Source organism: Physella acuta, unplaced genomic scaffold, assembly GCF_028476545.2.
Source record: "Physella acuta isolate Inbredline_101_S28 unplaced genomic scaffold, ASM2847654v3 ptg000021l, whole genome shotgun sequence".
Lineage (NCBI taxonomy): Eukaryota > Metazoa > Mollusca > Gastropoda > Physidae > Physella > Physella acuta.
Genome location: NW_026731541.1, coordinates 6,113 through 31,014, shown reverse-complemented (window position 1 = coordinate 31,014; position 24,902 = coordinate 6,113). Strand labels below are relative to the sequence as shown.

General features: G+C 36.1%; 2 protein-coding genes across 3 annotated transcripts; one reads left to right on the top strand and one right to left on the bottom strand.

The window, feature by feature from the left end:
• Positions 1-1,624: 1,624 nt before the first annotated feature.
• Positions 1,625-10,193, bottom strand: LOC131940126 (3'(2'),5'-bisphosphate nucleotidase 1). Of its 2 annotated transcripts, XM_059298707.1 has the most exons (9): positions 9,972-10,193; positions 6,503-6,604; positions 6,228-6,338; positions 6,047-6,095; positions 5,315-5,458; positions 4,782-4,927; positions 3,393-3,645; positions 3,011-3,120; positions 1,625-2,244 (listed from the first exon to the last, which is right to left on the bottom strand). In XM_059298707.1, exons 1-9 carry the CDS (start codon positions 10,101-10,103, stop codon positions 2,173-2,175), a joined length of 1,119 nt encoding a protein of 372 aa, XP_059154690.1. In that variant the 5' UTR covers positions 10,104-10,193; the 3' UTR covers positions 1,625-2,172. The 2 variants fall into 2 exon arrangements, with proteins under 2 accessions (XP_059154690.1, XP_059154698.1); XM_059298715.1 differs by lacking the exon at positions 3,011-3,120 and having other exon boundaries at positions 1,626-2,244.
• Positions 10,194-10,397: 204 nt separating this feature from the next.
• LOC131940115 (N-terminal kinase-like protein) lies at positions 10,398-21,342 on the top strand. Its single transcript, XM_059298696.1, has 19 exons — positions 10,398-10,635; positions 12,616-12,756; positions 12,853-12,972; positions 13,093-13,316; positions 13,682-13,772; positions 13,933-14,088; positions 14,193-14,351; positions 14,666-14,773; positions 15,212-15,325; positions 15,764-15,856; positions 16,075-16,137; positions 16,449-16,637; positions 17,449-17,524; positions 18,135-18,266; positions 18,351-18,511; positions 18,876-18,986; positions 19,278-19,424; positions 19,834-20,050; positions 20,300-21,342. Exons 1-19 carry the CDS (start codon positions 10,522-10,524, stop codon positions 20,452-20,454), a joined length of 2,571 nt encoding a protein of 856 aa, XP_059154679.1. The 5' UTR covers positions 10,398-10,521; the 3' UTR covers positions 20,455-21,342.
• Positions 21,343-24,902: the final 3,560 nt, after the last annotated feature.

Sequence of the window (24,902 nt, the reverse complement as noted above, 5' to 3'; positions counted from 1 at the left end):
TATTATAGACATAGTAGCCCATAGTTTCCAGCAGCAAGAAATATTGAGGATAATGGGATTATTCTTGTAGCAATAAGGATAATGGGATTATTCTTGTAGTTTATTGCTGTTACCTAGCGATGTGATTATTTAACGAGGCATGCATTGCTGTTCTGTGATGTTTTTTTAAACAGCTTTTTTCTGTTTTGTCTCTAAGCATCTGGGTTGTTTTAATCAACTTTTATATCAATTTTTCTGATCAGCTTTTTGATTGTTTTATCTTTTATATTTAAATATGACATTTTAATACTGTCAACTTTAAGAACTGACATTATTTTTTTAAATTACTTTTTATAACTTTTTCTTCCACTTCCTATATTTTTTTAAATTAAAAAATATGAGCAAAAATATAATAAATAAGGATTATGTAGCTTTTGTTCAAACTTTATCAAGACGATAAATTTTCATTCTGATCAACATAAACTTTTTACGATAAATTTTCATTCTTATTGTGTAAACTTTTTACGATAACAAATATATTTCTTCTTTTTTTTTCACTGTACTAAAAAAATTTAAAAAGGTCATTTAAAAGTACAAATAAAGTTTACATATTTACTGGTGATGGTTCTTATGTTTGCATTTAAGTAGAATCTAGCACTTTTTTGCATCAAGTAATATATAAAATGTGCCTGCAGTTGAGGTGCCTTTTAAGTGTAAATAAATGTTAAATCATTTATAATCTTTATAGGCTTTAGATTTTATCAATAAAATAGCTTTTTCAATTTTAACATTTTAGACTGCTTTTTGTCATGCCAAGTGTTTGTAAAAGCTTAAGTTCATTCATCCCAGCTCTTGATGTGTTGTGGAAATAAATTCAATGCAAATTTTCAGGAGTTGATTGCTTGTGCTGGCCAAGTGATAGATTCTTTCTTTCATTGGTGCTGTTGTGGATTCAATCATTTCACTGCTAATCAACAAGCAAAAAGCATTGATTATAAAATTAAAGATATACCTAGGAAGATCAAGTTTTATGCCTACAAAATAAAAAATTCTAGAAAGAGAAAAGTCTCTTTACTACCTGCCTGATATTATTTGTTTATTTTGCAGTGTTTGTTTACATTTGAGTTAGTGTCAGGTGCCTTGGCTCAACCCCTGAGGTCATGTGGTATGTTTTGTTACAAATTTTTTACTATCAATAAATACCTCTTGTCTGTCAAAACATTTAAAAGTGGGTTCTTGTTTTCTTATGTTTCCATCATACACAGAGTTTAATTCCTCATTAAAAGTAGATGTCAGTTTGAGACTTAAGTGAGTTCTTTCAAAAGGGACAAATTCTTCAAGACTCTTACAACAAACTTGAAACAAATTTGGGCTTACTGCACCTTTGACCCAGTAAATGAAGTTACGCTTCAATTGGTGCAAAAAAACTAAAATAATACAAAAATGTGTTTCCTACAGCACAAGTCAAGTACGTAATCAACTTCTGGTAGCAGTTCCAACACTATTTGGTATCATGCATCTATTGAGATACATTTTAATTTCTCAAATTAAAATTCAGTGACTTTTTTTCAGTCATCATCACATACCTTTATAACATGCACAAAAAAATCACATTAAAAGCTTTTACTTTTAGAATAATTTTGAAAATTTTATTTTAATTTTAAAAATTTCTTTTCTAAACAAAAAAAGAAAATAAAGTTTTTAATTTACAGTGAGGCATATATTTTCATCTAATAATCAAGTACTAGACAAAACAAAGAATCCATTTATATTTTGGAAAAAAAAAATGTTACATGGTAAAGCTAATTTTTAATAAGAGTTGGATGTAATTTTTAATGTATCAAAGGTTTGAAATAACTTGGAGGGCAACAATATTTCTTCCATTATTTTAATGTAAAAATGATCTGATAAGAATTCAGAGACAACTCATATAACTCTCCCTTAGGGAAAGTTGCTAATGTAAACAGAAATATAACAATTGTTAATGTTAACAGCCATACAATGACAACATTTAAACACTTCTGGAAATAGAAAACACATATCACATATACATAGATTATTCATCTCATTCTCCATCACAGGTCCTACTATGCATGCCTCTTCAGTGACACTTAGGTGATATATAGCCATAAGCTGTTTACTAAAGATCTGACTAAAATAAAGGAAATCTTCAGTCTTGGCGCCACAAACTTGTTACATCTTCGAGGCTTCAGAATGAAGAGATTTAGAAATTTCAGAAATGGCTGAAGCTTCGGAATAATCATCCTAGAATTAGTGGGAAAAATGTCAAAACTCGTTAGTAAACATTTCAATTAGTTTTATATACTGTCATACCTAAACTAATGACTGGCTCAAACAAACTGATATCTTAAACTCAAGGGATCCCTCATTCAAAATATCAGAGTAATGGCAGCTGTTGAACTGCAATCAACATCACATCAAATTATATCACAAAATCAGTGGAATAATTACAGATGTCAAATCTATAAAATAGTCAAATCTATAAAATATAGAATGCCGCTTTAAATTCTACTTTTATTTTCCAAATGTAACTATTATGTTTAGTAAATCTTTACATAACTTGTAAGATTATATAAATGTCTCAACAATGACTGATACAAGTTTATGCCTAGACACTGACTGCAGCCCCTTGCTGTACAACTAGACACATTCTTGAGGCTAATTGAACTACCTACATTTAATTTTAATCAATAAAATAAATGTTTGCCTAATAATGCCATCTATGTTTAAGAAAGAAAATTAATACAAATGCGTATGATAAATATATCACAGTAAAAGTAAAACATTTTACAATTTATATAAAAAAAATTATCTTAAAAAGTATAATAAAGTACAAAATACAAATACAAAAGTAAAGAATTTTGTTTTTTAACAAGGTATGGACACATTTCAATAAGTAAAGTAATGTAAACAAAATTCAATTTTCAAAAGGCAACAACATACAAATATCTGGTTGTATAAAGATAACAAAATTTGTGTAACAAGAAAATATTTGGTTGCACTTTCAAACCTGGCCACCATATTCCGGAGGATCAACTGAAGATCCAAAATCACCACATTGGAAATTCATGGCCGCAAGGGCTTTTTGTTTCCTTTGTACCATTTCTTCACTGGGGGTATCTGTGATAACAGCAATGGAGAAATCTCATTGGTGGCAGTTAGGGATAGCTCACACACAAGTCACACTAGAGCTGATTAGTGGCGGGGTTAGGTTAACTGTGCAGCACAGCAATTCAAGTGCAAAGACCGATGTCCATAACAACACACCTGGAGCCAGCCAGTCTCTGGGCCAGCAGTTTAACCACGACTTGTCATATGGTTAGAAAAACCAGCTGAAGCTTTTCAGTACACTCCAAGCATCTAATGACCTTAAAGCAAAATAAAAATCTTACCAGAAACAAAGTGGTCCTTTATCTCCTTTGGAATCTTGTCCACATACCAGTGATGATTGCTGAGAGTAGCTAGCACCCCTCCAGCATTTTTTCTTTGCACCTTGGCATGGTAGAGAATCTGGTGACCCAGGAGATCTGTCAGACGTCCACCCAGGGCGTGGAGAACAGCTTCAGGGGCACACGTGTCCCACTTTTTACAGCCTTTACTGGCAAACACATAGGCATGGGCCTTGCCCTCCAACAGCAACAGGACCTGTAATGTTTGATGTTATTTTTACACTGGTGCTACAAGAAATACAATGTTTAAACTGGTGATACAAGAAATTCAATGTTTACAACTGGTGATACAAGAAATTCAATGTTTACACTGGTGATACAAGAAATTCAATGTTTACACTGGTGTTACAAGAAATTCAATGTTTACACTGGTGTTACAAGAAATACAATGTTTAAACTGGTGATACAAGAAATTCAATGTTTACAACTGGTGATACAAGAAATTCAATGTTTACACTGGTGATACAAGAAATTCAATGTTTACACTGGTGTTACAAGAAATTCAATGTTTACACTGGTGTTACAAGAAATACAATGTTTACACTGGTGTTACAAGAAATACAATGTTTAAACTGGTGATACAAGAAATTCAATGTTTACAACTGGTGATACAAGAAATTCAATGTTTACACTGGTGATACAAGAAATTCAATGTTTACAACTGGTGATACAAGAAATTCAATGTTTACACTGGTGCTACAAGAAATTCAATGTTTACAACTGGTGTTACAAGAAATTCAATGTTTACAACTGGTGCTACAAGAAATTCAATGTTTACAACTGGTGATACAAGAAATTCAATGTTTACAACTGGTGATACAAGAAATTCAATGTTTACAACTGGTTTTACAACTGGTGATACAAGAAATTCAATGTTTACAACTGGTTTTACAACTGGTGATACAAGAAATTCAATGTTTACAACTGGTGATACAAGAAATTCAATGTTTACAACTGGTGCTACAAGAAATTCAATGTTTACAACTGGTGCTACAAGAAATTCAATGTTTACAACTGGTGATACAAGAAATTCAATGTTTACAACTGGTGATACAAGAAATTCAATGTTTACAACTGGTGCTACAAGAAATTGACTGTTTACAACTGGTGCTACAAGAAATTGACTGTTTACAACTGGTGCTACAAGAAATTCACTGTTTACAACTGGTGATACAAGAAATTGACTGTTTACAACTGGTGCTACAAGAAATTCACTGTTTACAACTGGTGATACAAGAAATTCAATGTTTACAACTGGTGCTACAAGAAATTGACTGTTTACAACTGGTGCTACAAGAAATATACCGTAATCAAAGTAAAGAGCAAACCAACCTTGTGGCCAGCACCTCCCACTTTGATGACATCCGAGGGCTCACAAGCACTGACAGCCTCTGAGACCACCCAGTCAGAGTGGGACCGTGTTGTTGTTATAATATTTTTATCTGTTGGTGGAGCTACAGGCACAAAGCCAAATGCACCTAGTTTAGTTAAAAAAGAATACAATTAATGATTCATATTTAAAGAACAAGAATCGTCACACAATAAATACAAATGTAATACCATGCGGTGATACCCACAAAATATGCTTTGTGTTCACATGATGACAGGTGCATACCTTGTGTGAGAATTTCTAAAATTTTAATTGAATAACTGCATCATTTAAAAAATTGTAGAGGGGCATGGGTGGAAATTGATTTTAGGGGGGGGGGGGGAAGAGAGATGTGTCCCTGGTACACCACTTCAACATCCTCAAGCTAAAACCTCAAACATTACCTAAGCCAACTAATCCCCAGATTAACCTCCACTGCATGTGACTTACCTAAGCCAACTAATCCCCAGATTAACCTCCACTGCCTGTGACTTACCTAAGCCAACTAATCCCCAGATACAACGCCCTAGTGGTGCTTTAGATTCCAGTTGGTAGTTGTAATATGGCTGATAAATGACGCCTCCCTTGGCCTCACCATTGACAGCAATACCTATAAGTACAGTCACATGATCCAGCAGACCTGGTGGGCAAATCAAAACAACTTGATCAAAGTTAGAATAAGAATAGCTCCAACAAATGTGTATAATATGGATTCACATGTATAACAGAACTTGATGGGAGTCGGCATCCTTAAACTACAAGCTTTACTATACCACGTTGAGCAATCCTAGTCTAGCACTGGCAAAACTAAGAGAACACTACTTAAGCTGCATGGAGGTGGAAAATACAAGAACAAATGCTCGCTGAATTTAAGGTGAAGCCGCGCATTTGTGAACTGCGCTGATAGACAACAGCATAAGTCACATTGATTTGAAGTAAATATTCTTTATGTTTTTGTTTTTAAATCATAATTTAATGAGTTAATGGTTTGTTAAACACTGTGATATTGATGCATGGTTAATTTTGTGAACCAGTAAAATATAAACCAATATTTTGAATTTGTAAAAAAAAATCATATTTTATTTTTCCTATTATGAAAGGTTCTTTGAATGCGCATATAAACTGGGAGGATTCAATACTTCCAAAAAAGTTAAGAACCACTGAATTAAAGTGAGAATGTGATATAGTAAGTAATGTACAACAACATAACTCAACAAAGCCTACAAACCTTGGGTAAATTCAGCTGTACCATCCAGGGGATCAACCCATATAACAACCTGGAATGGTTTAAAAACACTTTATAAAAAAACTGCTATTTCTTGTCTGTCAAATAGCTGTAAGTTACTCTGTTATTATAAGCCAACAACAAATGCTTGTGATAAAGCTGTATATAACTTAAGACAACTTACCTGATCATCTGTTACATCCTTGTATCCATCTGGACATGGATGTGACAAGACACTCTCATCAAGATTTCTGACTATATAGTCATCAGGAATGTTGTCATTGGGATCTAAACTCTAGGAACATAAACCAAACACACTGTTAAATGTGACTCATTACTTGAATTGTATTTTTTTTCTTTTGTGTACAAATAATAACACAAAAGTTAAACATACTGTTTTCAATTATAGGAAACATTCATTATTTAATAGATTACAGATCAAATCAAATGTAGTCCTACCTCTTCTCCAAAGATGGCAACTTTAGGAAACTGCCGATGAAGGGTTGCCACTATACACCGCTGGGCTGCTCGATCTGCCTCAGTTTGGAGATCATTTTTACCCTACATTATAATAATACAATAATTTGGTGGCATATGATGACACATGTTATGCACAATAATTATATTTAGTTAAGTAAAAGAAACAAAATTAAATGTCGGAATGATTAAAAAAATGTAATTAAATTGATTGAAATACATCAAGCAGAAGAAAAGTAAAAAGAAAACAATTTTCAACAATTTAGTTTTTATTTAGATATACTGTTATTTTATAAAACAAATCTGTACTAATTGCAATAGAGTTTGAATTATAAAACCTATTGATTAAAACAGAACAATTTCTTTTACCAGACTCTTGGCAATACCAAATGTTACATGACTAATTAGAATAATAACCAATTATGTGTGTAATAAAGAGTTATCAAAACACAAAATTTTAATCTCCTTGTCAACTACAGGTGTGTGCAGAGAGAATGAATTGATCACTAGTTCAGCCAGGCTAGACTAAAAATTTTACTTTTGCCATATATAATGACCCAGTTAAACAGGCTGACCTAGTTCAAGTTTATATTAACAGAGGTGACACCTGGTGATCCCACCAAGCTGTCTGTCCTGACAGTCTGTCCTGACAGTCTGTCCTGACAGTCTGTCCTGACATCAAAAAGCCATGATCATCATATCCTTAACTCCACAGAGAATTCAATATGTATGTGAAAGTTTAAATTGCTAAAATAAATCATACTCCTACTCCTAGCATTATATCCAACTTTCTTTAAAAAAAATCTGGCAGATTCTACAGTGGCTTCTATTACTTGGTTTTACTACACTGATTCATTGTGATAATTCACAAGGCAAATAACAAAATGTAGGTAATGTTTAAGACCAGTCAATAGCACTTTGCAACAAGTTAATGGATGCATGTGCTACCAAAGGAAGCCATATTATTGGTAGTGACCAGATTTACCAATATTGTAGTGAGAGTTACTATCAAACCACAAGTAGTGAGAGTTACTATCAAACCACAAGTAGTGAGAGTTACTATCAAATGGCAAGTAGTGAGAGTTACTATCAAACCACAAGTAGTGAGAGTTACTATCAAATGGCAAGTAGTGAGAGTTACTAACAAATGGCAAGTAGTGAGAGTTACTAACAAATGGCAAGTAGTGAGAGTTACTAACAAATGGCAAGTAGTGAGAGTTACTATCAAACCGCCAGCATTAGTTCAAAGGGACCAGATCAAATATTGTTACCATGACCAAAAAACAAATATTTGTTTACATTTAATCTCTGGTCCAAAAATATTAAACATTGGTTAATATTGAGTATGTAGTAGTATAATACATTAAAAAATAAGAATTAAAAATCAATAATTTTCTCATATTAGGTAATTCCCTATAAATGATGCTATTGAACATTAGCATGACCTAGTTAAAGTTAAGCCATGATTGTTCATAATTACCATGTAGCATAGAGTAACAACCAAATTGTTTTAGCTTTTTGGCACATTTTTTTTTTATTTACACAAAAATATTTAAAACATAAAATCAGTAGAAAATGTACACAAATTATTATTATCCTATGTTTTAATAATACTGCACACCATTTTAAAAATAATTATTCTTTCCTTTGAAAGTTTATAAGCAAATGTCATTGCACAATACTTATCTCCTCTTATGACTGGTTTTTACAGGCTCAAGCAATGCCCACTAACTAGGGAGAATGGAAGAGAATCAAGCTTTTCTCTCGCCCATGTCACCAGCTCTTCTTCAAAAACATTGCATTACAATTACAAGCTTTTAGACCTGAGATTGAACTTTTGAGCTAGGAGGCCTACATTCTACTGCTAGTCCAAGCCATCCGCAAAATACTAAACTACAGTAACAAATGTAAAGTGATGACAAAAATGTGATGTTGTGTAATCAAATATTCTATGGAACACCCCTTGCTTTGAGGCTAAACTAGACAACTTTTAGGTTACTGATGGCAGCATTCAAGCCTAGATTTGTTATTAAATCTGATCCATGTGTTTTGATAAGTACAAAACAACCTTCATTTTTATTTTTTTTTAAGGCTTAATAATAACTTATACATTAAATTTATCTGACACTTTTACTATAACTTGCAAAAATGTTGGTATGCTTTTTACGCTGTAATTACACACAGAAGTTATAACAATAAATTGGGTGCAGACATCTTTGTATTTCCCCCCTACCCTGCCTGCAGTAAGTATCAGGTAGAGGTAACATGCGAAACAAAAATGTTAAATGAACTGCTGTTTATGCAACCTTCTCAAAATTTACCCCCTCACCATTTTACGTCTCGCAATTTACTATGCAACATATAAAAAATTCTGAAAGAGAAAATGAAAGTACTTGACATGGTAGTATTCATAAATAAACAGGTGCAGTGGTTTAGCTGAAGACATGCTAATAAAGTTTCTATGAGCCGAAAACCGACAAAGTGTTAGCTGCAATATAGTTTCACTCTTAACTTTTATGTAAGTTCCTCTACTATGTAGCCTATTTTTTTTTTCTGTGATAGAAAAAAACGGACCAAAATGCCTACTAGATCTAGATTCTAACTCTAACTCAAATCTTAGATCTATAATCTCTAGCTTTAATCAGCAGTGTTGGCGAGCAGGATTTGCTATAGTATATAAAAAGCGGCCATCTGTACGTTAGAGTGGCTTCCCCTGAATCTTGCGCTATAAGTTTACAAAAAAAATAAACAAGATTGCTGCTTATAGTAAATGAGCATGGTTGCATCTGTTGGAAACATCGCTAGTCTTCATTTATTACTGAAAAGTTTTAATTCAATTAATTAATTCGAAGTGTCTACTCGGAATAAGATTTTTCGGCAAAAGATAGTTCTGCGCATGCGCAGTGACCTATGGCTAGGGTTAGGGCTAGAATGAGGGTTAGGGGTAGGATTAGGGATAGGGTTAGGGATAGGATTAGGGCTAGGGTTAGGGATAGGATTAGGGCTAGGGTTAGGGATAGGATTAGGGATAGGGTTAAGGATAGGATTAGGATTGGTATTAGGGTTCTGCGGTTGTAAACACACGCATGCGCAGTACCATCGAAAAAATCTCCGCTAAGTCGTAGTTTCTCTCCATTGCGCATGCGTATCGCATGCGTATCTTATTCCGACTAGAATCGGCCTAATTAATTACAAACAGGTAAGCCTACAATGTAGGCCTTACATAAATGAAACATTTTTGTATTTTTCAAAACATAAATCCTCCTCAAAATGTGAAATAATTATTTAAATTTAAGGAGTCACCTGTTTTTTACATTACTACTCGCGGGCGATTTTACGTAGATCTAGAATCTACCTAAAACTTACCAAAACGATAGATTACCGAATTTTTTAGCCCAGAGACACCCGACAGTTTTAGCTCTACAATTAAAAATAATGCCAAAACACAAACCTTTTCGACAATGCCTAGATCTCCAGTTTTTAAAATATCTCTAATTATGCTTCCTGCTTTGTATGAAACAGATACTGATGCTGCCAGCAAACGCATAACCAAAGGCGTAGGAAAAGCACTTATTGTCGCCATTTTGTATCAATGGCAAACAACTTTTGTCTCGCCAGTTCAGGATGTGTACGGCCAAGAAGCTTTGGACATAGTCTATGTACGAAACTAAATATACCTGCCTTATATTTAAATTTAAAAAAAAAATCTTATAGGCTAGATCTAGTAAATATTTTTTTTTAAATTAGGATAACTATTTTTAATTATTAAAAGTTACAATATTTAACTTTAGAGAGTATTACATAAACAATGTACACTTTATTTTATAATTAGTTTGGTATAAACTAGGGTAGGGGAAGCCACTCTATTATCACCAAACTACAAGCAACGTCAACTTCCTAGATTTGTAAGCTTATGATTTACAAGTACTTTTTCTACTGAACACTACGTTTACAATAAATAATTGATTATTAGATCACATTTTGTATGGAGAGCGAAGAAAATGTGGTCATTTTTTAGCCGAGATCCTGCGAAGGATTTTCATTACGATATTGGAGAGAAAGTTTTAGGACTCGAAGATAAATCTATTTGGACTTTACACCGAGGAAAGAAAAAGGTAAAAGTTACTAAAAGAAATAAACCGGTAGTGATCTCCCCTAAACTTTCTCGAATATTCTTATATAAAACAACAGGGGATGGTAACTGGGGATATAGTTATGATTTTTAATCCATTTTAAATACTGAAACTTTTAAAAATAGAATAGAATCTCAGTAAAAAACAATTGCGCACCAAGCGAACGCCTAATAAAGGTGTGTATAATAGTGCGCAATAGTATTAGTATTTAATAAATTTACATTAGTTTTTTGAGAAATCGGAAGTAGCGTAAATTACTACTTCCGGTCAACGGAAATTACTCAAAATTTAACAGAAGGTAGAGAATTAGATCTTTTACTTACATGTGAAATTTCATTTATCTATCTGAAATAGTACTCAAGTTATAGGCTTTTGAAAAATTCAAAGTAGAAAAAGTACCACTTCCGGTTGTCGGAAATCTCTCAAAAGTTGATACGGATCTACGATTTTGATAAAATACTTATATATGAAATTTCATCAACCTAGCTGTAACGGTACTCAAGTTATCGTGTTTACACACGGACAGACACACACACAGACACACACACACACAGACATACGGACAAGATTGCAAAATTATGTTTTTCCGTATCAGTGAGGTGTAAAACGTCGAGATTTGTAAAAATCTCGATTTTTTTTTTTTGCACGATTACAATACTTTCTCTATACTACGTATATACGAGAAAGTAAAAAGAAAACTTGCTAGGGCCTTTTTTACTTATAGATCTAATACTTATTATAGGCGGCCTACTTAAATAATAAATATATATTATATAAATCAGTAGTAGAGTAACTCTGCCTGCCCCAACTACGTGCCTCATCATTGTGAACACCTCCGTAACTCAGACTGTCTGTAACTCTCACTTTGATTAGTAGGCCTAATAATTCTGACAATTCGCTAATTGAACTGTTATTTTGTTTTATACAGAAACATTAGAATTGGTAGCAAGTATGTCCATTTATAAGTCTATTCATATCAAACTTTGATCCATTGAATTGCCTACTGTGGGATAAGACTTAAGAGCAATTAAAAGTTTAATTTACAAGCAACCCGTCATGTAGGTGGCCGTTTTTATGTTGCTGGGACAAGCAAAGCCTCGTACAGACATAGCGTCTTTTTAAAACAATGTTTAGTCTTTTTTTTCCTGACAAAATGAACTGAAATTTAATGGAATAGGCCAAAGAATATATATGTTTATAAAAATGCTAGGCCTATTTCTTTACTAAATACATTTTTTGGGGGGTAGTCATAAGAAGGCTGAAAATTTTTGTGTTTTGACTTTGCCTGGTAAACCTATAGTAAACCATAACACAATAATTATTCTAGCATTTTATTGGGAAGAGTTATCTCCCCTATTATTTTTTTCATTGCTATAAATTATATTATTTTTTGCATTTAAAACAATTAATCACTGAAACACAAAACTACACACATAAAATGTTAATAGTACAGGATTGTTTATTTAATTAAGCCAAAAAAAAACAGCAAAAACAATGAACATGATATAATCGTAAGGAGGAAAGACCGATAGCAAGGAGGCAAAATAGCAAAATTGCGTTTGTGACCAGGACGACTAGGTCGTCAGTTTCGGGGCATATATTTAAAAGTTATAATGCAAAGGGAAAAAAGTGAATACATATTTTTATTCTTCTTTGGCTGGAGAATATTTCTATGCTTTGGTTTTCATTCTATGTCAAATACTAACGAAATTAGATGTCTCGAACCGGAAAGGAGTCTCAGTTTCAGGCTAGGTTTGGGATAGTGTGGTCAGCACTATGTCCAGCCGCCTTTACTTAACTCAGGGCTGGTCTACTGACTTGAAGCCAAATTTTAACTCAAGACTTGCGGGTGAGCAGTCTATCTCTCTACTGCTAGGCCACTTTGTCCCACTGGAATATACATAGGTTCACTTAATAAAATTGACTTTATATTTATTATTGAAAACTTCCTCCTTTGTTTAGGGTTCAGGAGATCCAGTTTCTATATTTGCATTTGATGTAAAAGGATCAAGCGAAGCTCTTATTCAGACAGCGAAAGCTTCTTTAAAAAGGCTAAAGACTCTTAGACACCCGAACATTTTAACATTTCTTGATGGTGTTGAGGTATTATCTTATTTTATCATTTATAAAAAAATAAATACTTTTTGGTGTTATAATTAATAGACTGATGTTAAACCAAGCTATTTTCTGCCCTAACAGACTGACAAGTTTATATATTTTGCAACTGAGCCAGTGGTGCCACTTGAAACATATCTTCAAGAAAATGACAGTGAAGGCCACAATGAGATTGCAATTTCTTGGGGGCTTCATCAAGTTGTGGTTAGTTTCTGATGTTTGCCAGAATTAAATTGAATTTTGTTTAACTATAACTGTTTATAAAAGTACAAACATTGAAGTATAATACTTGATAAATGACTTAAATTTTGTTGTGTTTTTCAGAAAGGCTTATCATTCCTGGTAAATGACTGTAATTTAATCCACAACAATGTGTGCATGTCCTCTGTGTTTGTGGACCCAGCTGGAGAGTGGAAGCTGGGAGGGGTGGACTACATGTACCCTGCCCAGGGGCCTGACAGTATCCCACCTGTCAAACTTCTGCCACTGCTAGAGAGATACAACTCCCCAGAGAAAACAGAGGGAAAAAACATCAAGGCAGAAAAATGGTTTGTTTGCTTTCTGTTGTAGACAGAACCCATGAACTTTCAAGCACAGTTTCTCTGTGGTTTTTTTTTAAGTCTACATTTTTTTTTCCATTAGAACAATAATTAATTTTGAAATAAATCTTTAATTAAAATTAGCTTTGTTAAAGAGATATTTAAGCCACTAATCAAAATCGCTGAGTATCGGTTACTTTTTTCAGGGTCTTTTTTACAATGAAAGTATATTTTAATTTTTTATTACCATTTTAAAATGGTATTAAATAGATGTTGTTTTTTTTTTGTTATTTAAAATGTATATAATTTTGTTTTGTCTTATATAGTACCTTTGTAAACAATGTAAATGTCAGCTATATTTTATTTTCAATTAGGGCTGCAGATATGTGGGGTCTTGGTTGTCTCATATGGGAAGTTTTTAATGGAACTTTACCAAAAACTGTATCATTAAAATCTCCTGGCAAGGTATGTCTGCTGCATATAATATTTATTTATAATTTGAGTTTATCAGAAATACAAAGTTTAATCATATATTTTTGCTGCTATCATTTTTTAAAATCAGTTTTTAATCCCCTTTTTGACTTAAAATAGAAATTGCCACATAATTTTTTTTTCTCTCTCATAGATTCCTCAAAGCTTAATAGCAAACTACTGTGAACTTGTTGGAGCAAATCCTCGATCAAGGCCCAACCCAGCCAAATTTATTGAAAACTGTCGAGTGAGAGGTGGATTCATGCATAACACATTTGTTGATTCAATGCTCTTTCTAGAAGAAATCCAGGTACTGGTCTATTTTGTTAATGTTCTGCTCAAAGTGAAACAAAATTTATAACATTATATTTTGTTTCTTTTCAAAATAGCTAAATCTAATGAGTTGTATTTCAGATCAAAGATCAACTGGAAAAAAATTCATTTTTTGCTAGTCTCACCCCATCACTGGATTCTTTCCCTTCCTTGTTTTGTCGCAATAAAATTCTGCCCCAGCTGCTGAATGCTTTTGAGTATGGAAATGCTGGTTCTTCAATATTGGCCCCCATGTTTAAGGTACAGAACTAGGCATATTGCTTAATATTTGTGACTCAAAAGATATAAGATATAAACAAATTTTGGATATGTTTTACGAAAGATTAAATTCTTGATTTATTACAAGATTTAAAAAAAACTGGGCAAAATATTATATTATCTTACTAAGCATGACATGGATGTAAAGACAAATGCCTTGATGTTTTAAAATGATTATTATCTTGTTTACCAAGTTTCTGCACTTATTTAAATTTGACACTATAAATCTCACCAGTATTTTAATGTAACATCACCAACAGTTGGATCATATACTTTTATGTTCTTCTCTACTTCAGATAGGAAAACTTCTAGATGCTGAAGAGTACCAGAAAAAAATTGTCCCGTGTGTTGTCAAACTTTTCACTTCACCAGACAGAGCAACCAGAGTCAAGCTGTTACAACAGGTTCAGTCTCTTTCTTTACTCTTTAATCTGTTTACAGCCTGTATTGGGATGTGATTGATGGCCTGTAGTAGTCCTAAATATATTCTTTGTTAAGTATTTCTGCCTTGACATCAATGGCCAGGTCTATTGGAGCTAAGTAAGTTTAAGATGCCCTTATTCAACTTTTACCAGCCAGGCTATTCACTCAAAGGCCAGACGCTACCACAAAATGGCAGTTGCAACTGTTTAAGTCCTATACACCCATGTTGTCATTAGCATTAATTAATAGTTGATACCAGGTGACATTTTGTGCTGAGGCCTCTGCCTTAAGAACAATGATACAGGGAGATTTGGTTTACCATCTCTCCATCTCTGTGTGGCCATAATAGCCAATATGAGCAAACTGTATCATTTTCTACTTTAGTGTCAATTTATTTTTAAAATATTTTTTTCTCTTAGATTGAATTCTTTGCCGAGCACTTACAGAGCAGTACAGTGAATGATCAAATCTTCCCTCATGTCAACAGTGGTTTTATGGACACGAACCCCATGGTTAGGGAGTGTACCATCAAGGTGAGACTTTAGTCAGGGTTAGAGTGTACTATCAAGGTGAGACTTTAGTCATGGTTAGAGTGTACTATCAAGGTGAGACTTTAGTCATGGTTAGATTTTGTACCATCAAGGTGAGACTAGTCATGGTTAGAGTGTACTATCAAGGTGAGACTTTAGTCATGGTTTGAGAGTGTACCATCAAGGTGAGACTTTAGTCAGGGTTAGAGTATACTATCAAGGTGAGACTTTATTCATGGTTAGAGTGTACCATCAATGTGAGACTTTAGTCATTGCTCAAGAGTGTACCATCAAAGTGAGATTTTAGTCAATGTTCAAGAGTGTACCATAAAGGCAAGATTTTAGTTTAACTTTTTATGCCAATAATTTTTGTGATTGATTGCTGGATGTCATGAAAAAAATCTGATCGACCAATCAAAATTTTGTTTGATCCAATTGTAGGCTATGCTTCACTTGGCACCAAAACTGAGCTATAAAAATTTGAACGAGGAGCTGATGAGACAGTTTGCCAGACTCCAGGCCAAGGATGACCAGGTCAGGCTTTGTTTTAGTCAGAATTGTTTCATTTTTTATTTCATTACTCACTTAGATAGGACAGGCAAAGTTGTCTGTTTTTTTAATGACTATTTCTGGTTAAAGGCTTAAAAATTAAAGTAATGAAACTTCTGCACTTACAAAAATTACTGTAGTACAGAAGCTTTGATTTGTAAGCGCCCTGTTAAATTGTCAACTGTGCTGCTCTATTTCTCCAGGGTGGTATCAGAACCAATACAACAGTGTGTTTGGGAAAGATTGCCTGCTACATCAATCCTGCTGTAAGTTGTTTTCTTGTATTCACCAGTTCTAACTTGACTTGCCAATACATTTTTTTATATTCAAACTGATTTATAACTTGAGAAGACTGACTTTTCACAACTTAACACTGACGTATTTTTACATGAAATTTATTTTATATCATTCAGTAAAGCCAATATTAACACAAACACACACAATCCCCCCACCCACCCACCCACCCACCCACCCACCCACCCCATTGACAATTAAATGAATTTTTTTTAAATAAGTGACAGTGATTATTTAGCTTATTATTAATGTAGTAATATTAACTAAAAATGTATATTTGTAGATTCGTCAGAAAATTCTTTGTTCTGCCTTTATGCGGGCCATGAAAGATCCATTTCCCCCTGCCAGACAAGCTGGTATCTTGGGTATAGCTGCCACACAGAACTTCTACAGCCTGTCAGAGGTGGCGTCCAAGCTCCTCCCCTCCCTCTGTATGTTAACACGTGACCCAGAGAAAACTGTCAGAGATCAGGTACAACTTGTGTTGCTTTTGTGGTCCACAATGTGTTGCTTTTGTGGTCCTTAATGTGTTGCTTTTGTAGTCCACAATGTGTTGCTTTTGTGGTCCACAATGTGTTGCTTTTGTAGTCCACAATGTGTTGCTTTTGTGGTCCACAATGTGTTGCTTTCGTAGGCCACAATGTGTTGCTTTTGTGGTCCACATTGTGTTGCCTTTGTAGTCCACTATGTGTTGCCTTTGTGGTCCACATTGTGTTGCCTTTGTAGTCCACAATGTGTTGCTTTCGTAGGCCACAATGTGTTGCTTTCATAGGCCACAATGTGTTGCTTTTGTGGTCCACATTGTGTTGCCTTTGTAGTCCACTATGTGTTGCCTTTGTGGTCCACATTGTGTTGCCTTTGTAGTCCACAATGTGTTGCTTTCGTAGGCCACAATGTGTTGCCTTTGTAGTCCACTATGTGTTGCCTTTGTGGTCCACATTGTGTTGCCTTTGTAGTCCACTATGTGTTGTCTTTGTGGTCCACATTGTGTTGCCTTTGTAGTCCACAATGTGTTGCTTTCGTAGGCCACAATGTGTTGCTTTCATAGGCCACAATGTGTTTCTTTTGTGATACAAAGTGTTGCTTTTGTGGTCCACAATGTGTTGCTTTTGTGGTGATTGATATTTTTTTTTACTTTGTATTCAACTTTTGGATTCTTTAGTCATATGTCTTCTAACATAAATTTTCAATAAAAAATATTTCTTGCTTAATTAGAAGAAAGGGGGTTAAAAGGTTTGCATTGTACTACAGTAATATGTTTAATTTTTCTTCTCTTATTTTAGGCATTCAAGACAATAAAAGGGTTTATTGCTAAATTGGAAAAAGTTTCAGAAAATCCTGAATTAGAAGAAGAATATGGTAAGTGGCTTATATATAAACAGTGAATATATGTGTCTTATAATACTTATATTCACTGTTTAGGTTCCTCCAATCAGAGATTGGTGTTTTCTATTTCTTCTAATGTGCACCTTAAGGCTATATGGTGTTACTCCTGAATTTGTACACATGATGACTGTTTTTATTTGGTAAATGATGAATGTTTTATTTGATGACCATGATGTTTACGTAGTGATGTTATTTGACGACCATAATGTTAAAATAGTGATGTGATTTGATGACCATGATAAGGATCGTCGTGGTTGAGTTCGAACCCCCAGGCTGATAAGGCTCGTTAGCTGGGGACAGTCACTCTTCTAGGAGAGACAACTCCAAAATCAAACAATTGCTGACTTGTAGTTTGTTCTTGGTTGGACAAAGGCTATGGAAGCAAATCCAAAAAGAAAAGCAGGCTGAAATCGGAGTCAATGGCCTCAATGGCGCATAACCAGTTGACACATATACTTAATTGTGTTGGAGGGGATTCCTTCCAAAACTAAAATTAAGAACGAAGAAGAAGATGACCATGATGTTTAGATAGTGAAGTCTTTATTTGATGACCATGATGTCTAGACTTTGTTCTTGTCTACAGAGAAGGAAGTCTCCTCTGGTACAGCAACTGCAGCCTCAGGCTGGGCAGGTTGGGCTGTCACTGGCATGTCTTCTCTAACCTCCAAGATCTACAGTAAAACACCCAAGCCACAGGAAGGTGGAGCTGCTTCAGGTTTGTACATTAGCAACAGTAAATTCATAAACAAAACCTCAATTAAAAAGTTGAAAATAAAAAAAAACTGATGTCATGTTTCAGCACCTCACCAAGCTGCTGTGAAAAAATCTCCTTCAGCCCCAGAGAAGGTTGGCACAGTTTCACCATCAGTGGTCACACAACACGTGGATACTAGCATGGAGAAGATAGAAGAGAAAACCTCTGGTGATGGCTGGGAGGATGAGGACTGGGGGGATTTAGATGTAAGATATTCTGTCTTATATTTCATGGCTGTGAGATTTAGATACTTTCTCTCTTCTTGTATACTCCACTGTCCCACACTTTTACTGTGCAAGTCATGAGTTTTGTTAAGTTGGAATAATGTCCCTGGTTAGATTTTTGTTTTGTTTTACTGTCAAGAGTAATTTCCCTTGTTCCACTGACTGGTAATTTCCCTTGTTCAACTGGAGAGGATAATTTCCCTTTTTTTACTGGAGCTTCTGATAGCAGTTTTAGCCAGCTTCAGTAACAAACTCCACATTTGAAACTTTGTTCAAATGTTTTCCTATAGAAGTCTGTCTTACTTTTTTGTGTGGCAAATCTGACTAAATAATTATCCAACACCAGGACTCCACTAGTATAACAAAGCAAGAGACTAATGATGAGAAAGATGATAATGTGAAAGATGATTGGGATGATGATGACAACTGGGGTAGCCTGGAGGACTCACCTACCAAGGTATTTATATTTTGAAAGAAGTATCAACTTCTTAAACAGCCGGTTTAACATGTGTAGACAAACTTGAATTTTACTCACCATCTCTTGCTTAAGTTATGTTCCATTTTCAGAATGAAGAAAATAAAGGGACTAGACTTAAATTAATACACATTAAAATTATTCCATGCTAAATCTAAAATTGACTTGCATTTCATTTGTTCACAAGATTAAATTAGGGTATTAAATCAGTGCCTTAAATAATTGAGCAGAAAATTATTTAGATAACATATATTAAAACTGGCACTATTGTAGAAAGCTCAAGAGGCAAACAAAAGCACTGATGTTCTCAAACCAAAGCCAAATGAGTTTGTCTCTACCCAGCACACTGGTCTTCCAACTACAGGCTCTTATGACTGGGGAGGGACAGGAGCTGATGATGAATTTTTTTCCACTGTTGGGGTAAGTTTAATATTTTTAAAAGCCTTTTTTTTAACTGATAAACTTGTAAATTTTTTTTACCTTGAGACCTGGTAGGCAGACAATAGCCTTTTGTTTGGCTAAGTGTATTGGCCAAGTGTACAAGAAGTTGCCTGGCTTGTTTCCTCTATCAGTTTGATCAAAGGATCTTAACCTTACTGGTATTTGAACCAACAGCTCTAAGTTATTGACTTAATTTCTTGTTTCCACTAGAGGTACATTTCCAGCAGTAAGATGCCAGATTTGATCCTGCTGTTGCATCAACTGGACTTTGTGTTGTGTGAAAATCCTCAATGATTGACTTGCCAGGAAATAACATACTGGATTTTTATCCCAATTTTGCATCAACTGGTCCTTGTGTTGTGTTAAAGTTCTCTGTTTGAATTGCCAGGGTGCCAGGAAATCAAATTCAAGATCCACAACTCCGCTGCGAGAGACGGCCAGTACAGCCAAGTCAACAGTGTCCAACAAACCAGTGGCAGCGCAGACAAAAACTTCAGTCAAAAAAGTCAAACAAGAGGATGATGGGTGGGGCATGGAAGACAAGGCAGGAGGGGGATGGGATGATGGAGGGGGATGGGGAGGGGACAACTGGGATGACATTGGAGGTAAGTTGTTTTTTTTTACATGTTATAGTGTTTTCTGTTAAAAGGCATTCATCACAAAATTAAATGATAAGAATTGTCCTTTTTTTTTTTATATGGGGGATTCTCAAACTGGTTTGAAATACACAAGTCTCAACAATAAAAAAGTTATGCCAGCAAAGTTTGCTAGTTCTTTTTTATTACATTCACATTTATGTTGATTTAGATGATTTAAGCTGCAGTATTGATTTAGTGGATTTTTAAAAATTACAGAAACAGAATCACAGGCTGATAGACTGAAGAGAGAGAAAGAGGAGAAGAAGAGACAGAGGCAGAGAGAGCTGCAAGAGAAAAGAGAAGCAAGGAAGGAGGGAGGTGCTATGAAGTTAGGGGCCAAAAAAATTGTCGACCTGGGTGATCTCTCTTGATATGACGAAGTACCAGACCATTATGGTCAGTGTTGCAAGGGTCTGTACCCTGATCCAGGTGAAAGAAAACATATCCAGCTACCTGTTGGCCAGTCAAGTGTCAGCATGCAGGGACAGTGTAAATGTGCAATTCTGCATCTGTGCATTGGCTAGTTGATATTCTAGAACAAGTGTCCACTTCATAGTTTGACTTGTAGATAAATATTTATTTGAATCGTCTGGCTGGAATAGTAAACAAATCTGTATAAATGCTGATCTTTTTGTTTCATACATAACATGACGACGTTTGGATGTGATTTAGCAATATTTATTTTTATCCTGATGGTCTACCTGCACAGATCTTACATTAAAATGTAATACATTATATAATCTTATGTAGCCAGGTGAACTTTGGGATGCTCTACACATACAGGAAAGATTTGCGCAGAGTTTCTCTCTTAAGGTTTTATATGTATGTGATCATCATCACTTTATGAAGCTTGTTGCAGTGCTTGATTATTTCTTGCTGCTTCTTTAGAAGCTCTACAGACCAAATGGGCTGTGGAGCTTGGATGTTCATTTAGGGATGAGATGGCTTATCAGAGCTGTGACTATAGGGATCATGTAATAAGGATGACTGTAAAGTAATCATGTAATGAGGATAACTGTGAAGTGATCTGCATTTAGGAAATTGTATGTTGAAAGAGATCAATAAATCTCTGGTAGTTATCTATAGGAGTGAAAGGTGTTATCTCAAAAAAGTAAGATAATACAGTTGTATCACTTGTAATGGCATTAATCCAGTTGGCTGTGGGCTTGGTTATTTTTTACTGGCCAAAATTTTGACTTTGTTTTTTGAACAGCCTTACATAAACTAAAGCTTTTTAGCTTTTTTTTTTTGGATTGTCTAGTTACCGAAAATGTTAGTAACATACAAAGGAAAAAAATTTTATGATCACATATTTGGCTAAATGCTCACAACTTTTAAAATAATGAATATCCACTTTGAGAGTGTTCTGAGCCAATGCCATTAATAGTTTTTGTAAACAGGTATGACAATTGAAATTTTAAAATGTTATTAATTTTATCATTTGTATGGCTGCTGCTGTTATCCTCAGCTTTTCCTTTATACTGGTGGTAGATAAATCTTTGCTTGATGAAGATTTTTTGTTTTACATTACAATATATGTAGGGTCATTAAACCATGTGGTACTTTTTCATTTTGTTAACATAAACTTGACTCAGTATTATATTTGCAGTTCCCATCACTTGATGTGTTGAATTTTGTCGTGTTACTGATGTATGTGCTCTGTAACTGATGTATGTGCTCTGTAACTGATGTATGTGCTCTGTAACTGATGTATGTGCTCTGTAACTGATGTATGTGCTCTGTAACTGATGTATGTGCTCTGTAACTGATGTATGTGCTCTGTAACTGATCTATGTGCTCTGTAACTGATGTATGTGCATGTGCTCTGTAACTGATGTATGTGCTCTGTAACTGATGTATGTGCTCTGTAACTGATCTATGTGCTCTGTAACTGATGTATGTGCATGTGCTCTGTAACTGATGTATGTGCTCTGTAACTGATGTATGTGCTCTGTAACTGATCTATGTGCTCTGTAACTGATCTATGTGCTCTGTAACTGATCTATGTGCTCTGTAACTGATGTATGTGCTCTGTAACTGATGTATGTGCATGTGCTCTGTAACTGATGTATGTGCTCTGTAACTGATGTATGTGCTCTGTAACTGATGTATGTGCTCTGTAACTGATGTATGTGCACACATGATCAAACTGATGAGAGTTGTGTCTAGTAAAACTACACTCCCCTGTATGTTATTTTATATTACATCATGAATACAATAAAATGTGTCAACATTTTAAAATTGTTTGACATTTGTTGCTGTGTATGTTTTTTGTTGATCCAGACCATTAATAAGATAACAAGAACTCTATATAAAAACTTTATAACAGTGTTTCTTTATACCAGTGTTTATTCCAGACTTTTTCCTCCAGGGGGGGGGGAAGAGGGACGGACACAGGTAAAAGTATATGTTTACTATATAAATCTCCATTTAGTTTGGGAGGGGGGAGGAAACAGAGCCCCCCCCCCGAGGAGATGCCTGGAAGAAACTGCTTAATACCAAAAAGAAAAGAAACGATGATGCAGCATTCTTAAAACTTAACACTATTTACATCTGGAGATCAAAAGACACCTTCACAACAAGATTCTCACTTATACTCAACATAGGTGGGTCTAGTGGGCTACACTCTACATAGGTGGGTCTAGTGGGCTACACTATAGGTGGGTCTAGTGGGCTACACTATAGGTGGGTCTAGTGGGCTACACTCTACATAGGTGGGTCTAGTGGGCTACACTCTACATAGGTGGGTCTAGTGGGCTACACTCTAGGTGGGTCTAGTGGGCTACAATCTACATAAGTGGGTCTAGTGGGCTACACTCTACATAGGTGGGTCTAGTGGGCTACACTATAGGTGGGTCTAGTGGGCTACACTATAGGTGGGTCTAGTGGGCTACACTCTACATAGGTGGGTCTAGTGGGCTACACTCTACATAGGTGGGTCTAGTGGGCTACACTATAGGTGGGTCTAGTGGGCTACACTATAGGTGGGTCTAGTGGGCTACACTCTACATAGGTGGGTCTAGTGGGCTACACTCTACATAGGTGGGTCTAGTGGGCTACACTCTAGGTGGGTCTAGTGGGCTACAATCTACATAGGTGGGTCTAGTGGGCTACACTCTACATAGGTGGGTCTAGTGGGCTACACTATAGGTGGGTCTAGTGGGCTACACTATAGGTGGGTCTAGTGGGCTACACTCTACATAGGTGGGTCTAGTGGGCTACACTCTACATAGGTGGGTCTAGTGGGCTACACTCTAGGTGGGTCTAGTGGGCTACAATCTACATAGGTGGGTCTAGTGGGCTACACTCTACATAGGTGGGTCTAGTGGGCTACACTCTACATAGGTGGGTCTAGTGGGCTACACTCTAGGTGGGTCTAGTGGGCTACACTCTACATAGGTGGGTCTAGTGGGCTACACTCTAGGTGGGTCTAGTGGGCTACACTCTACATAGGTGGGTCTAGTGGGCTACACTCTAGGTGGGTCTAGTGGGCTACACTCTACATAGGTGGGTCTAGTGGGCTACACTCTAGGTGGGTCTAGTGGGCTACACTCTACATAGGTGGGTCTAGTTGGCTACACTCTACATAGGTGGGTCTAGTGGGCTACACTCTACATAGTTGGGTCTAGTGGGCTACACTCTAGGTGGGTCTAGTGGGCTACACTCTAGGTGGGTCTAGTGGGCTACACTCTAGGTGGGTCTAGTGGGCTACACTCTACATAGGTGAGTCTAGTGGGCTACACTCTAGGTGGGTCTAGTGGGCTACACTCTACATAGGTGGGTCTAGTGGGCTACACTCTAGGTGGGTCTAGTTCTAGTGGGCTACACTCTACATAGGTGGGTCTAGTGGGCTTCACTCTACATAGGTGGGTCTAGTGGGCTACACTCTAGGTGGGTCTAGTGGGCTACACTCTACATAGGTGGGTCTAGTGGGCTACACTCTAGGTGGGTCTAGTGGGCTACACTCTACATAGGTGGGTCTAGTGGGCTACACTCTAGGTGGGTCTAGTGGGTTACACTCTAGGTGGGTCTAGTGGGCTACACTTTACATAGGTGGGTCTAGTGGGCTACACTATAGGTGGGTCTAGTGGTCTACACTCTACATAGGTGGGTCTAGTGGGCTACACTATACATAGGTGGGTCTAGTGGGCTACACTCTAGGTGGGTCTAGTGGGCTACACTCTACATAGGTGGGTCTAGTGGGCTACACTCTAGGTGGGTCTAGTGGGCTACACTCTAGGTGGGTCTAGTGGGCTACACTCTAGGTGGGTCTAGTGGGCTACACTCTACATAGGTGGGTCTAGTGGGCTACACTCTACATAGGTGGGTCTAGTGGGCTACACTCTAGGTGGGTCTAGTGGGCTACACTCTACATAGGTGGGTCTAGTGGGCTACACTCTACATAGGTGGGTCTTGTGGGCCACACTACATAGGTGGGTCTAGTTGGCTACACTCTACAAGGGCGAGTCTAGGCGGTTACTCTTGTCCCTACCCACTGGACACCAAAATTCTACATAGGGGCTGCACTCTGGGCCTACATAGGCGGTCATCATTATTTGTGAACTTTCCTTCCCATCATCCCACTACCCCCCCCCCCCCCCCCCCCCCCCCTAGAGGTTTGACCAAACCAAAAACTGTTCACTTGTTTGTTTACAAAATAGCCCAACTAGAAACTCCCGCCAACTGCATTATTGATGTGGCCAGACGAAGTGGCAGACGTCTAGCTGCTCTATGTCTCTAACTTCTTTCATTGTGGGGGTGTTACAACTTATTTCATGTTTTTATAGAAGGCCTATAACTGCAAGGGTATGTAGATTTA